Source organism: Oreochromis niloticus, linkage group LG16 (genome assembly GCF_001858045.2).
Source record: "Oreochromis niloticus isolate F11D_XX linkage group LG16, O_niloticus_UMD_NMBU, whole genome shotgun sequence".
In the NCBI taxonomy this organism is placed as follows: Eukaryota; Metazoa; Chordata; class Actinopteri; order Cichliformes; family Cichlidae; genus Oreochromis; species Oreochromis niloticus.
Window position 1 is genome coordinate 21,299,287 of NC_031987.2, and position 14,227 is coordinate 21,313,513.

The 14,227-nt window shown below is 36.8% G+C and overlaps 1 protein-coding gene across 2 annotated transcripts; it reads left to right on the forward strand.

Annotated features, from left to right (window-relative positions):
* The first annotated feature begins 3,537 nt into the window (after positions 1–3,537).
* On the forward strand, positions 3,538–14,122 carry LOC100691934 (T-cell surface glycoprotein CD3 zeta chain). 2 transcript variants are annotated; one of them, XM_005457813.4, is made up of 7 exons: positions 3,538–3,719; positions 8,900–8,994; positions 10,434–10,463; positions 10,617–10,640; positions 10,761–10,820; positions 10,918–10,941; positions 12,352–14,122. In XM_005457813.4, exons 1-7 carry the CDS (start codon positions 3,656–3,658, stop codon positions 12,430–12,432), a joined length of 378 nt encoding a protein of 125 aa, XP_005457870.1. In that variant the 5' UTR covers positions 3,538–3,655; the 3' UTR covers positions 12,433–14,122. The 2 variants fall into 2 exon arrangements, with proteins under 2 accessions (XP_005457870.1, XP_003452952.1); XM_003452904.5 differs by having other exon boundaries at positions 10,620–10,640.
* The last annotated feature ends 105 nt before the right edge of the window (positions 14,123–14,227 follow it).

Here is a 14,227-nt window from a genome sequence, read left to right on the forward strand (position 1 = left end):
CCAAAAAACACCAAGATTTTGAACAGTTTGGATATTTACAGATAAAGAACTCTGTGAGGATGTTTGTGGATCTTGGGCAGACTGAATAAAACAACTAAAACAGTTTTGCTATCATTTGGTTGAAGGAATTTTATTTTTCCACAAGTTCAGATCATTAAAACAGTCAGAGGTTCTTCATAATGTAATAGAACAGTACGTTATATAAGTCTGTTCAATAAGTGTGGCAATAAGATATAGATTGGTATCATCTGCATAACAGTGATACTGAATTTTGTATTTTTCGAAGAGAGGGTTAAGATATGCTATACAAATAAAAGAAGACCTAAACTGGATCCTTGATGGATAACCCAATTGATGGATGTGGAGCAGTTTCCTATTTGCAGGAGTCTTCCTTTTTCATAGCTCTCATCACTGAAAGGTATTTATTTTAAACTGGACCAACCAGAAGAGGTGGACTGTAGATAACTGTATATTCAAATAGTGCAGCATTCAGGTACACTTTTGGAAACATACTTCACATACGAATGTAGTTGTGCAACAGTTTTTGCACCTACTTTTCATGTTACAGCAGGAGGGGATACACTGAGTTGTGTGTGTCTAAAAAGTGCTGTTGTGAAGGACTGTGTTAAAACAATCATGTATCAGTGTAAGAAATGTGTCAGTTTTCCAGGAATGAGATAAAAGGATGTTTTTTCATGTCTGCGTAATCAGATTGTGAACTGAAAGGAGGTTACATCTCAGCACAAAGACTTGAAACAAGAGGAAATAACTTGCCTCTGTAGAGTCAGTGACCATCTGGAGTTTGAGGCGGAGACAGAGAGTATGACTGTTTTCATAATTCTGGCTCCATGGCCAGGGGCACCACCTAGGGGTGGCCAGGCAGATCACTGGCCACCCCCCCAGAATTTGCCTAGTTAATCCCCAGGTCATTAATTGGGCATATAATTCTTTTCTTTCTCTCTTTTTTTAATCATAATTTTTGAGTAACCTATATTTGATAACAGCACAATAAAACGGGACATTCTGTTGTTGGGGTGCCACCCCAATATTTTTAGTGGTCCCCATATGGCCACCTCTATGAAAAAATGGCACCACAAGAGATTTTATTAAGATGCATTTAAAGTGGGAAACTTTGAGCTTCAATTTAATGTTTTGCACACAAAGAATGCATTTGGAGGGATTACAGCCATTGTTAGAAACCCTGATTTCATGAGCTCACCATGACTGGAAGAAAAACGGCACTGAACACTGTCCCAGAGCTAGTTTGACTAGATTCCTGGGACTGATTATTCATTTGAACTTTGTGTTGAACCTTGTACACGTTCTTTTGCAAAGTCTTCTCTGTATTGTAGACTTGTATAGTAATGTGCCTCCCATCTGGAGAGTCTTCTTCCCTTTGGATGGATGTTATGAAGGAGCTTTTCTGCTCCATAGAAAGAACCACCTTTCTTCTATGGCCATCCAGGCCTTTTCTATCTTCCCAAGCTGACCTAGTGTGTTCTTTTGTTCTTCTTGATTTGGCCACTTAATGTTCCTCCGTTCTTTGACAGATTTGTTTTGTTTTTCACCCTGCGTCACAGATTAAGAGCTCCTTTGATTGCAGCTTGTCTTGCAGGCTCACAGCATTAGCTTTCAAATACCACACTGGAATGAAGGCTGCTTAATTTATGAAGACATACCAAAGAAATATACCTTTCCATAAAGCAGATTCTTCATTTTTTTTTAAATCTGCATTTGCATAAAGGCCTTAAACAAGAGATGGCTATATAGTAAAATGCCTTTATTCCAAAAACCCTTCCTCTAATTTGGATATAAATATTTTCAAATAAAAGCTAAGACTTTAGGCTAAGACTTTAGGCTAAGACTTTAGGCTATATCAATATCTATTTTGAAAAATATAACAGCTTAAATACAAAAGAAATACATATTCTCCACAAAATATATAGGAGCCTAAATGTGCAGACACATGTAGACATGTGACAGTTTAGCACTCCAGCTGTAACAGTGTTGCCTGGCAACCTTAACAGCCTCACTTTGATGACAAGACTCCAGGAAGCTGTAAACATCCCCTGCAACACAGCAACTATTCCTTTACTAAATAAAAAGCCTGTTCAGTTACAAGACCAACCTATTTAACTCTGAATGCAAGTACCTCTCAAAAAACGGTTCAGTGTATTAGCAGCATATATTTTACACTCATTTGGATTTCATGAACAGAGTAATAAAATAATGCAAATACAAATGAAAAAGGGAAGGCAGAGCATTTGAACTTCAAAGAAATGACGCGGCAAATCTGAATTGTTCTGAATTCATAAAGAAAACGTGTTTCCCAAAAAAGAAGTTGTTTCCCTCTTTATGTGTCTTATGAACAAAAATCCTACATGAATTCTGACATAGAATCAAGTTGATTTGGAAAAATATGTTTTGCTGAATGTAAATCCCTCTTTATGTCACTCTCTTCCCTCAGTATCAGTGTTCCCGAGGCAAAACCTCACTCAGAAGTCCCTGCACAATCTGCACACCAGTGTGAAACTCAAGTCTTGTCTTTGTGTACCTTAACCTGGCCTCATCTATGTACATGTTAGTACAATATTTTCCTTTAGTGTCACAGATCAGTGTGATAATGCAACGTGAGACAGACGCGAGGCAGAGGGCTCATGTCTGAAGCATTTTCTTTACCCGCACCGTCACAACCTGTCTTTTGACCTTTGAGCTTCTTAAACAACCAACACATCTAGGACATCACAGTCTGAGTTTAGAACGGTTCATGCAGTTTTACATAAGAAGAATATTTATCCAACTTTGTTCTACATGATTTTCATAATCTGCATTATTTGTGCTACATATTTACAGCAGAACACCACAAAATAGATCATTACATCAAACTTAGCACATAAACACTTCATATATTCTAAATAAGCTGTAATACAGCAGATATTACAAGATTAATGTTTATTAAAATAGTGCGAACTACATACAATTTAGCTATAATTATGTCACATGAGGAGAATGTTGCCATAGATACAAACAATATTCCCAACAATAAAATGATAAATTTATGGATGATGATCGAATGTTATGATTTGTAATAAACCACTCATACACTTTTCTGAACACGAGTTAAATAACTTAAAGCCTGCATGTATTTCCTTCTAAAACTTAACTCACATATGCCTCTTGGTAGTTACTCACTTTCTACAGCTGCCATCTATGCCACAAGCTTGAGAGTTTTTTTGTTTTAATTTCCTTTTTACATGTTTCCACTTGTCCAAATCATCCAGCATAACAGTGTATCTCCTCATTACTGCTAAGATAGACTTCCTCTGACCCAAAAAGCAGAGCTGCTGGTTAAAGAAAAAAAAAAGTTGTTTTAAAAGGTTTAAAAAGGCACAATACGAGCCCATCGTTCATGCTAAAATCGTGCTTTTAGGAATACATTTGAACAAAACCGTTTCCTCAGTGAGACCTACAGTGGGCGTTGAAGGTTATAAAATGCTTTGAAGTGCAGACAGCCCCAGTCTCAGTCCATTGGTAGGTTGTCAGTTCAGCCACTTCCTCTGATCACAGTGATCAGAGATTAGTGTGAGGAAAGCAGAAGCGACTAGCTGTCATAAGATAGAAGCACAGATAGGCTTATTTTTACAGACAGAGAGCCATGGACACACTGAGGACAGGTGTGTTTGCGCTGTCCCTATTAGCGGTGCCTGTTTCCTGTTCTGGTAAGTCACACAAATACAAAACAGCTGCTTTAAAAAATAATAATTTAATGATTTTCCTGCATGTGAAAAAAAGAAGCTTAAACTGTCTATCTGACTGAAAAGACAAACATAAGCTCACTGGCATTAAAAATTCTTTAAACACAGTTCTTTGTTTTTTAAAATCTCAGTAAGTACATTTATTCATGCACTGTAGTGGTTTTACTTGAGTTTTTCCATTTATTTAAAACATGCGTTAGTTAATTTTTCACATTCTTACCATTGCTGCAAAATGTAACCAACAAAGCTGCAACCCTAGAACAATTTTTCACGTGTACATTTACATTCATAGTTGAGCTCAGGATCTGGTAGTTTTTGGAGAAATGCATCTACACTAGGACAAAATTTGTCATCACTTTTTCAGTGTCTGTGTCTCAAAAGCAGCAAGTGAGTCATGATTAGAGGAGATTTATATTCACTGTGTAGCTTTACGTTGGATGGAAAAAGTAGCTGAGCTTCTCTTACACATTAAGGAAATTAAACATGAGGGAACTTTTGCATTTTCCGTTCAATATTCTAAAAATATCTGTCTATATTCTGAACATTCGAATCAAAGTAGTTGAGAATGACTAACGAAACTGCTGTCCCATAGTGACTTAGGTTAAATTCAAATACACTAAATAAACATTTTTAACTCTCTTGGACAGTACGTGCTACAGAAGCACGTTGGCCTTTTGCATTTGACCCTGCTCTCTCTAATGACTTACCTGTTGCTCTGTGCATTAATAAATGCAGGGCAGCTCTCCTGTGGACTTTTTATAAGCAGATTATGTTTGTGTGAATTTGACGCTTCCCAGACTTTCTCTTTTACAAACACATCTTCAAGTGCTGTCTTGTACTTCAGTCAGATTCATCGTGATGAAGGGATTAGAGAAAGAAAAGCATGCATGAATAAATAATCCCCCCCATCCCCCAGCGGAAAACAGATAATTTTTTGCCGTACGCTTGAATACAGTAAAGACTCCTACAGCAGTAAAGAAATGTAAAGAATGTCTTCTGTGTCAACACATTCTTATGTATACTTGTTAGGTTTTTTGCATTCACATCCATGCAACCCTTTGAAGGGCATCGTTTCTTTATTTCCCTTAAAATATAGTGTGATAATAACAGCAAATCACACTTTAACCCATTAACATGCTTTTTTCCCTCCTGTTGTTTCCCCTTTAAGCACCCTAAAGCGTAGAAAAATGATCCGTCTCATAGAGCAGCACATTAATTTTGCATCAGCTTGTTCCAGCTCTTCATTAAAGCTTTATTACGCTGAAATATTCAAATAGTTCACTCATTATATTTCGTACCTTTGTGCATTATTTTTAACACTGCTTTTTTTAAAAATTAAACCTGACTTTTGTGGTATCGTTGGAAATGTAACATCTCCCGCATAATTTGAAATACTTTGAAAGACTTTTGAGAGTCGGAACAACAGCTGCGCCGCATGAATTTAAAACTACTGGCACATTCCTCATTAAGAGGATTCAGTGGGCACAGCTTTTGCTGCGTAAAAAGATTTGGCTTCAAAAAAATTTATTTTCAAAATAAAAAAAAGCAAATAGAGCCCTCGCCCCAAACGGACCATAAAAATGACCCTCACTCCAAACATAACACTGAGAACTTCATTAAGTCGTTAGGTCTTAATTGAGTCATTAAGACTCTGCTAGCTGCTGCCAGTTTCAGAGCTGATAAGTTCCTAATAACACTTAACAACCTTGGGCTCCTCTAAACAGCAGGATCTAAAATTGAGCTAATTGCTAAAATTGAACTAATTGATGCCTTCAGAGTAGTAAAGGCTATAAAAAAAGCAGACATCAGAGGGCATCCAGCATTTAGTTTCCACCCTTTGAAATGTGGTTAAGAAATGGCACTTAGCGTCATAAGAGTAAAAAAAAAGAAGCTTTGGGCCAGTGTGTTTGTGCCGCTATAGGTGACAGGAAATGTGAGCATAGCTGTGTTTACAGTCTTATTAGAAAGTAAGGAACTATAGTTGCTGCTGTGATATTGTTCATTTCTAAGTGACAACGCCTGTTGAATCATGAGGCCTTTCAGACGAGGTGCCGTCGATGCCATTGAGGCACAGTGAGTGTTAAAGAGGAACCATGAAGGTTAAAAAGAGGAGATTTTCTTGCAGTGTAAAGAAAAATTCAGATAAAAGAAAATGTTCTTCTAAACTTCTCTCAAAACAGTAAATATGCTCATTGTCTGAACACATTTATATTACAAGTGACGAAGTGAGGTCATTTATGAACCCCAGCCACTTAGTCAGCTACACCTGTTCAACTACTTATTAACGCATGTATCTAATCAGCCAACGACATCACAGAAACTCGGAGCATTTAGATATATGGGCATGGTCAAGACGACCAGCTGAAGAATGGGGAAGCACGGTGATTAGATGACGCTGAACGTAGCACATAGCCATGTCTCGGGTTTACAGAGAATGGTCAGGAAAAGAGGATATATCCAGTGAGCAGCGGTTCTCTAGCTGAAAATGTCTTGTTGATGTCAGAATTTCAGGAGAATGTCCAGACTGTTTAGAGCTAATAGGAAGTCAACAGTAACTCAAACAACAAACCGTCACAACCAAGGTTTGCAGAAGAGCATCTCTGAATGCAAAACACATTGAATTTTCAGCAGAAGACCAGACTGAGTGCCACTCCCATCTAATGACAGGAAACTGACGCTACATTTCACATGGGGTCATGTGCACAATAGATCCAAATGATTGGAAAAACACTGCCTGGTCTGATCAGTCTCGATTTCTGCTGCAACACTGGAATGGTTTGGTCAGAATTTGGCACAAACAACATGAATCCTGCTAATCCGCCTTGCTGTGTATCAACAGTTCAAGCTGCTTCGAGTACAATGATTTGAGGGATATTTTCTTGTCACGCTTTTGGCCCCTCGGTACAGAGTAAGCATTGTTTAAACAGTGTTGTTGCTGACCTACGTCTATCTCTCTATGATCACAGCATACCAGTCTACTGATGGCTGCTTCCAGCAGAAAAACGTCACTAAGCTCAATCATTTCATACATGTTTCTTTAACATGACAGTGAGTTCAGTGTACTCAAACAGCCTCCACAGATCTCAATCCAGTACGGCACATGTAGGACGTAGAGGAATGGGAGCTTGACATCACGGATGTGCAGCTGAGAGTGATATGGACCAAAATCTCTGGGGAATGGTTCTAGCACCTTGTTGAATCGCTGCCACCAAGAATGAAAGCAGCTCATTGAGACAGACACTTAATGACCAAGATGACAGTGAAAACAAATCAACTGACAAGGCTAAGTTTGGTTAAATGCATGAAAATCGCTGAAAATTGCTAAAAATCCACAATTACTAATAACATTAGAACTTCTTAGAATATTTGAAATGGATAGTAGAAACAGTATAGGTATGATAAATACAAACAGAGCAATGACAAAAAGCATTTCTGTATATAAAAATAGAAAGAAATCATAAATAACCTGCTCCTGGGGTTTTTTTAATATCTTGGTTTCTTAAGGGTTATCGTAAGCTATAGACGTGTGATCTTCTAAATTTATCATATATAAACTAAATGTTATCTGTTTCCTAAAAATGTACAACCCACTTACATTTTTTTAAACAAAGCAAATTTAAATGGTATGCGAAAACGGTATGCTTCCTTTTCTTAAGTCACTTTTACAGATCTCCTGTTTAGAAGTATAAAAATAGCCTGAGATGAGAAGAGCAGCTACATCCTGAAGCAGCTCTCCGTGATGGAGGTTTGATGAGGACGTTGCAGCCTCAGTGAATCGCCACCACTGGCTACGTTCTCACAACATTTCTTCTGTTCCAACCGCACTCTGTGATAAATGAGCCTCACAAAAACCTCAAAGCAGCCCATCGTGCTGACAGGAAGACACTCAGTGTGCTAAACTGCAGATACGTAGTTTCTTATTTCCTGTTTCAGGAGTCTTACTCAATTTTCTCATTTGTCTCACGTCAAATGTTGTAGACAATGTTGTTGTTTTTCCATAACATTTTGTGCAACATGTAACGGATTCAGATGTACAGACGTCCTTTGGTTTCTCCCCGAAGACAGTCAAAGGTCAATTTTATAAAGAAAATTTAAACACTAACAAAAACTAACAATCAACGAATACTTATAAATATTACATTTTTATGTATCCCAATGATATAGCTACATAAAATATATAAGCACAATTTTTAAAAAGTAAGTAATATAGTAATATATAAACATAATAAAATATTTTAAAAATAAAAAATGTGTGTTAATAAAATACAATTTATCGCTACACTTGCATTACTGGATATTTGTTTTTTCCAGCAAAAATATGATTTCACCATAATATTTTTCTTAGATATCTCCTTTATTAGTGGGCAGATGAGAATTAGCATACTTCAGATTCACCTCATTACTTTTTCAAATAGTGAAACATTTGAATGGGATTTTTTTTACAATAAGAAAAACAGTAACTGGAGATTCTTTACCTGAAAAAACAAATTTCAAGGCATAATAAACAATAACCCAACAGTTTTAGTGAACAGTGATGTGATACGTACACTCAACAAAAATTACTTAAGGAAACAGAAACAATTGTTTCGAGGGATTAAAACTTTATGCCGACAAAATCCAGGTGACTTCAGCAGGACTTGAGATGTGGCAGAAAGCTTCTGTAAACAACAGAACCATGACGCATGATGTAAGAATGCAGATTTACTGCAAATGAAATTCTGATCAGTATCGGTATTTTCCTCAGTGCTGTATGTAACTCTTATCTCTCATGCACCGCTATTGGGAAGACATATGATCTTCTGTCAAATAGGAGATATTTCCGTACACAGATATTTCTACATGGCTTTAGATGCAATCATATTCTGTTTTTATTTCATATAAAATCTTTTTCTGCTCCGTTGTCATATTATTTGGCCTTTGTGCTCCTGTAACGTGAGTTTTTCTGCTGAGCAAATAATATAGTCAGTGGTATCTATATTCATCTGATAAAAGTGAAGGATTAAATGATGGAAATTTCCCTTTTCACTGAAATATTCTTCTCTTGCCAGAACTCATTCACATGTTTCGCTATAAGTAACTGTTGATATTTACTCCGAAAATCAGCTGAAACTTTTCTTTTTTCTCTCTCTCTGTTTGCTCTGCAGATAATTTTTTCACTGAACCAGTCATCTGCTATTTCCTGGATGGATTTCTGATCCTTTATTGCATCATTGTCACAGGGTTCTTCTTCAGAGAAAAGGTGAGTTATAGCAATCCATGTAGAAGTTGGTGATTACAGCGCATGTAGAAAAACATCATGGGACTGAATATCAATCCAGAACATGATCCACTCTTTACTCTGTAAAGTGTGTAAAAATTCTGTCAGATTGTAACCAGTGTGTTTAGATCAGTAATGTGCTGTTGTAATCAAGAGCTTGTAACACTGGAGTCCCGCAAGGATCAACACGGGGGCCACTGTTATTCAGCTTGTACATCAATGTCTCGATTTATTCGTATGTGTCAATTATTTTCACACACAGAAAAGAAGTTGAGCAATTAGCTATTCATCTGTAATAATTCATTAAAAACAGTCAAGGGGAAAGGACATATCTCAGTGTTATCTTACATCCTAATATTAGCTTCAGAAAGCATATAAAGTGGATGTGTATACCACACACTGAAATACTAATTAGCTCCTCATATCCTGAATGTAATGATATTTTCTCACCTAAAATCACCTGTTGGTCTTAAGCAAGAAACACTTTAAAACCAGTCAAATCACTTTTTAAACAAACCTGGTGAACAAACAGTGCTGTGACGTCTTTACGAAATACAAATATTCAGAGTTGAGAACCTTTTTTTTTACTCACATGTTGGTTTTGTCTTTAAAATGGTCCACAGTACTGCATCTCCACCATTAAAATATTTGTACGGCTTTACTCAGAGCAGATTAGCAGGGCGTAAAGGTCAGGTGCTTGTGGTGTGTGTAGAGTTCTTAAAACAGGATAAAGAGTGCTGTCGTTTTCCCCAAATCATCCTTTTCATATACAAAGGACACCTCAAGAGCTCCCTGAAGTTTGACAAAGTAGAAATTTTCACATCTTGACTCATCATGCAAAACAACCCTAAAATGTTTTATTTATATCAGCATGCACGTTGATGGTCTGGTTAGTCTAAACTTAAAATTTAGACTAAAAATAAACACTACTTTATTTTTTAGTCAATATTTAATATCTTCTCTCCTGTGAAATCAGTGTTTTTATGCAAGTAGCAGCCTAATAGTCAATTAATTCACTGAATTAATTCAAAGTGCAAACCGTTTGCATTGCAGGGCCAACCGTGCAACATTTTCTACTTCTCTAATCTGACAAATTCTTCTGATAAGTAACTTAGTGCATACAAATTTTCAAATATATCAGTTTTAGATTTTTAACAGTGATATAAGACATATAAAATAACTAATCTTCACCCTGGAAAAGATGTTTTAGAAGTTTTAACAGTATTTATCTCACTAAATCTGAGGGTTTTTTTCTTTCTGTAACTGATTGCCTCAGTCACAATTTGAAGAAATTACAGCACATAAACAGCCTGAATTTTTTGTCTTTTTAATCGCCACTGATAGGCCAAACTGACTTATATCACATTGATCTGTGCTACATTTTATTTGTCCTTTTTTGTCCTTTTTGCCTCTCTCTGTAGTTTTCCAAAGGCCCATCTGTTGGAGTCACTGTAAGTCTTCATTTTCTTCATTTTCTTTATGCTTTACAGTAGCTGCTGGTGGAATATTTCCAAACTGTTTATTAAATTATATTAAATAAATGTGTGTGAAGATGTGTGTGCATTCAAGCTTCTCTTCATGTTTGTGTTCTTCTTGCTGAATAGCAGGAAGAAAATGGCATTTATCAGGTAAGGACAGTTTCACTTGCAGCTCCAAATGCTCTATGACCTGATCGTGCTTAACTCTACAGATTGGATTGTATAATTTTTTATCGCTTATTCACGTTTTTTATTTTTATTTCTGTCTAGGAACTTGAGAGACCAAAAGATGCTGATCCTTATGAGGTGCTTGACCCATCAAAAAGAAAGGTTTGGGGCACTTCATTTGTTGATAGACTGTTTAATGGTCACATTCTCACATTTTCTGATGCCTTTATTCTCATTATCTTGTTTTTTCATATTGTAGAAAAAGAAGAAAAAGAAACCTGAGGTAAGAAAAAAATTTTACTTACAGGGTTTGACAGTTTGAAATATTTAACCAGTAAAGCATCTGTCCTCAGAGTAGTGCTGTTGTCGCTCTGCTTTATTTCATATCCCCATGGTTCCTGGAGTCATGCAAAAATTTCAGTTTCTATGCAGAAGAGAAACAATGCTGAGGGCCCTGTAGGCCTTTAAACAGCAGATGTTTGAACTTGCCAGTGCAGGAAAAACACACAGGTGTTTGAACTTGCCAGTATCATTAACCTGTATTGCTCAAGTCCTGACATGTTTGCTGCAAGACCAGGATGCTGAAACTTTAAAAAACAGAAAAAAAAAGAAAGTGTAATTTGAAACAGAAAGGTTGGAAGGATCTGAAGTGAAAACAAATGTATTAGACCACCACCCAGTGTAAGGTTTATGCCACAGCTGCTGTAAATTAAAAGTAAATTAAAAATCACATTTTATGTTTCTGTAATGGTTAATCCATTAATTTGCGCAACCACTTTAATCAAAATTCTATTTTTAATGCAGAAATATAATTATGATTGTTATAAACGAATTATAAACGAAAACCACATTTTAAAAAAAAATTAAAATACAGTTATTTACTTGCATTACTGGACAGAACACTTAGTTTTAGAGGTTGAACGTAATGCTTGATGGATTTCTGACAGATTTCTAAAATATTTGTGTTGTTAATAAGAAGATCACTAACAATCAACACTGTTTTAAGCTGCTTTCACTTTGCTGGCATTTCTTTTATTGGCTGGCTTAGCAGCTCTTGTGTTAAGAATGAATACAGGCTAAAAGCAGTACATAAAATCATAGACAACATAGATAAACTGAGTAATTGTCTTCACTCCAAAACACCAACCGGGCTGTGAAAAAATAGGATTAATAATAATATTTTTATTATCATTGCAAAACAGAAAGTGGTTTGTAACCTGTGGTTTTTTTACACTGAGATTTTGGGTGCCACCAAATTATTTTAAAGATGTTCAGCAACCTTAAACCATAACAAAATACAGAGCAGGGGCACCTCCAGAATTTTTTCACAAGGGTGGCCATGTGGGGGGGCACTAAAAATATTAGGGTGACGCACCAAAAACATGATTTCCAGTTTTATAATGCTGTTGTCAAGTATAGGTTACTTGAAAAATATGGCAAAAAAGAGAGGGCCAACAAATTTTGGGGGGTGGCCAGTGCCCCCTCTGGCCCCCTCTTGGTGGCGCCACTGATATGGAGACACCATGTAATCAAAGCATCCTACTGACCTCGTGATGATAAACTGCCTGAGTTTACATGTTGAATCACCGATCTGCACAGCGTATGGATTAAATTGTGCAGACTCTTCTCGGTTAGGAGAACTGAAGGTCCCATCAGCGTGGCGTTTTAACCTTTTCTCACCTCTTTACTGCAGACGGCGAGGGACCCCTTTGAGTCTTTGATTCCCAGTACCTCATCTTCTCCTCGTCCTGTTCCTCCTCTGTCTCCCCACTGACATCCTACAGTGTCAGCAGCAGTGTTGCTAAACACAATTTGAGTCATTTATTAAACAACAACAACAAAAAAATCTATGTTGTGGCTTCAGCTTCTCAGACATGAGGATTTGCTGCATTTTTATCCTTTATGTAATTCTAAATTAAATGTGTCTAGTCAGAGAAAACAGTTTTTCTTAAGTCACTTTGTATTTGTTTTATGTTGTGATAAGCTTTTCTCTCATGTTATACAATTAAAAACTAACAATGAACCCTACATTAAGGCTAAAAACAAACTTTTTATGAGTTCAGATATTTGATGCAACCATTTTTACATCTTTGAGGTTGTACTTGCACAGCAGTTGATAATGCTAAACAGTGATTATCAACCACAGTAAAACCAGCAGACAGATAAAGGGAATATCATCAACAGTCTTCTTAAAATGCAACTTTCTGCTGGGCTCTGACCATAGACTGTATATTGTAAATACAGACCTTTATATTGCTGTTGCCTAAGTGCCCCCCCCCCATATCAGTCCAACTGCAGTCTGAATCCAAATCAAACCTGAATCAGTTCAACTATCCCTGTGTCAGTTTGAGCCATGGAGGCCCCACCTTGCAACCCACAGCACCAAAAGAATCTACAACATACTGAAGCCAGAGATGACTGGACATCCCCTTGCCGCAACCTGCCAAAGCCGGTGGATTCTACTGCAGCAGATCAGTGTGAATGATATTATTTATAATATTTGGCTGCTTGAATTACATGTTTTCAGAAACTGCTCATCTACTGGGATTCTCTCACAGATACATCTCTAGGGTTTAAAGAGATGAAAACAAAAATATCTGGTGAGCGGAAAGGAAGCAAATGGTAACTCAACCCCCCCTCCCTAAAAAAAACACTTGTTACACAACTAAAGTATGCAGAAGAGCATCTCTGAACAAAGACTCCTGAAACAAATGGGCCACAGAAGACCACACCGGGTGTCACCATCATTAGAAAAGAACAGGAAACCAAGGCTATGGTTCGGCTGGACGCACCAACAGAATATTGGAAAAAAAGAAAAACACTTCCTGGTCTTAGGAGTCTCAATTTCTGTTACAACTTCAGATGGTAGGGCCTTGTAGGGATGGTAGGTTAAATGTGTTGTATGGGACGACTTCTTGGCACACTTTGGGCCCTTTTGCATCAACTTGGCATTCATCATTTAAACAGCAGAGACTGAGTATTGTTACTGTCCATGTCCATCCCGTTATAACCAAAGTGTACCAACAAATCAATTTTTGAGATTTTTGTCCTAAATGTTGTATAGATGGAAGCAAAATCTGTCTGGCACTGATGTAAAATAATTCAAATTTGTACATTTAATCCCAATAAAAGACAAAGCACATGTCAAAACACTTGGAAAATGGTTTAATGATGTTTACAACAAAAGAGAACTGTACATTTACAGTAAAAGATTATCTTTATATGTGTATAAAAACAAAAATACAGCAGACAAATGCATCAAAATCTACTATGTATCCTGATTCACATACTTAAAACTTCTACACAATCTTTCAGCTCTATGCCGCCATCTCTGGAGGCCTTTTTTTTTTGTCGTTTTTGTCGTATTTAGATCGGAGCAGTGTCCCTCAGTGTTGTATTCCACAATGGAAACCAAAACTCATTACATTCGAGTCCTGGAAGTCAATTAATATCAGACTGCAGAATAAGAAAAGGGAAATAAAACAGGGACACATTCCTTTAGATGAGCCCAAGCTTCCAAAGTGAAATGTTTTACAGAATGCATTTTTTGAGATACACAGACACAATAT

What these genes read in the sequence shown, in the direction of transcription:
- LOC100691934 (XM_005457813.4), top strand. Translation starts at nt 3,656, where the DNA reads ATGGACACACTGAGGACAGGTGTGTTTGCGCTGTCCCTATTAGCGGTG. An exon ending in GGTTCTTCTTCAGAGAAAAG is followed by an intron (nt 8,995 to 10,433) that starts GTGAGTTATAGC and finishes CTCTCTCTGTAG; the next exon opens with TTTTCCAAAGGCCCATCTGT. An exon ending in AGAAGAAAAAGAAACCTGAG is followed by an intron (nt 10,942 to 12,351) that starts GTAAGAAAAAAA and finishes TCTTTACTGCAG; the next exon opens with ACGGCGAGGGACCCCTTTGA.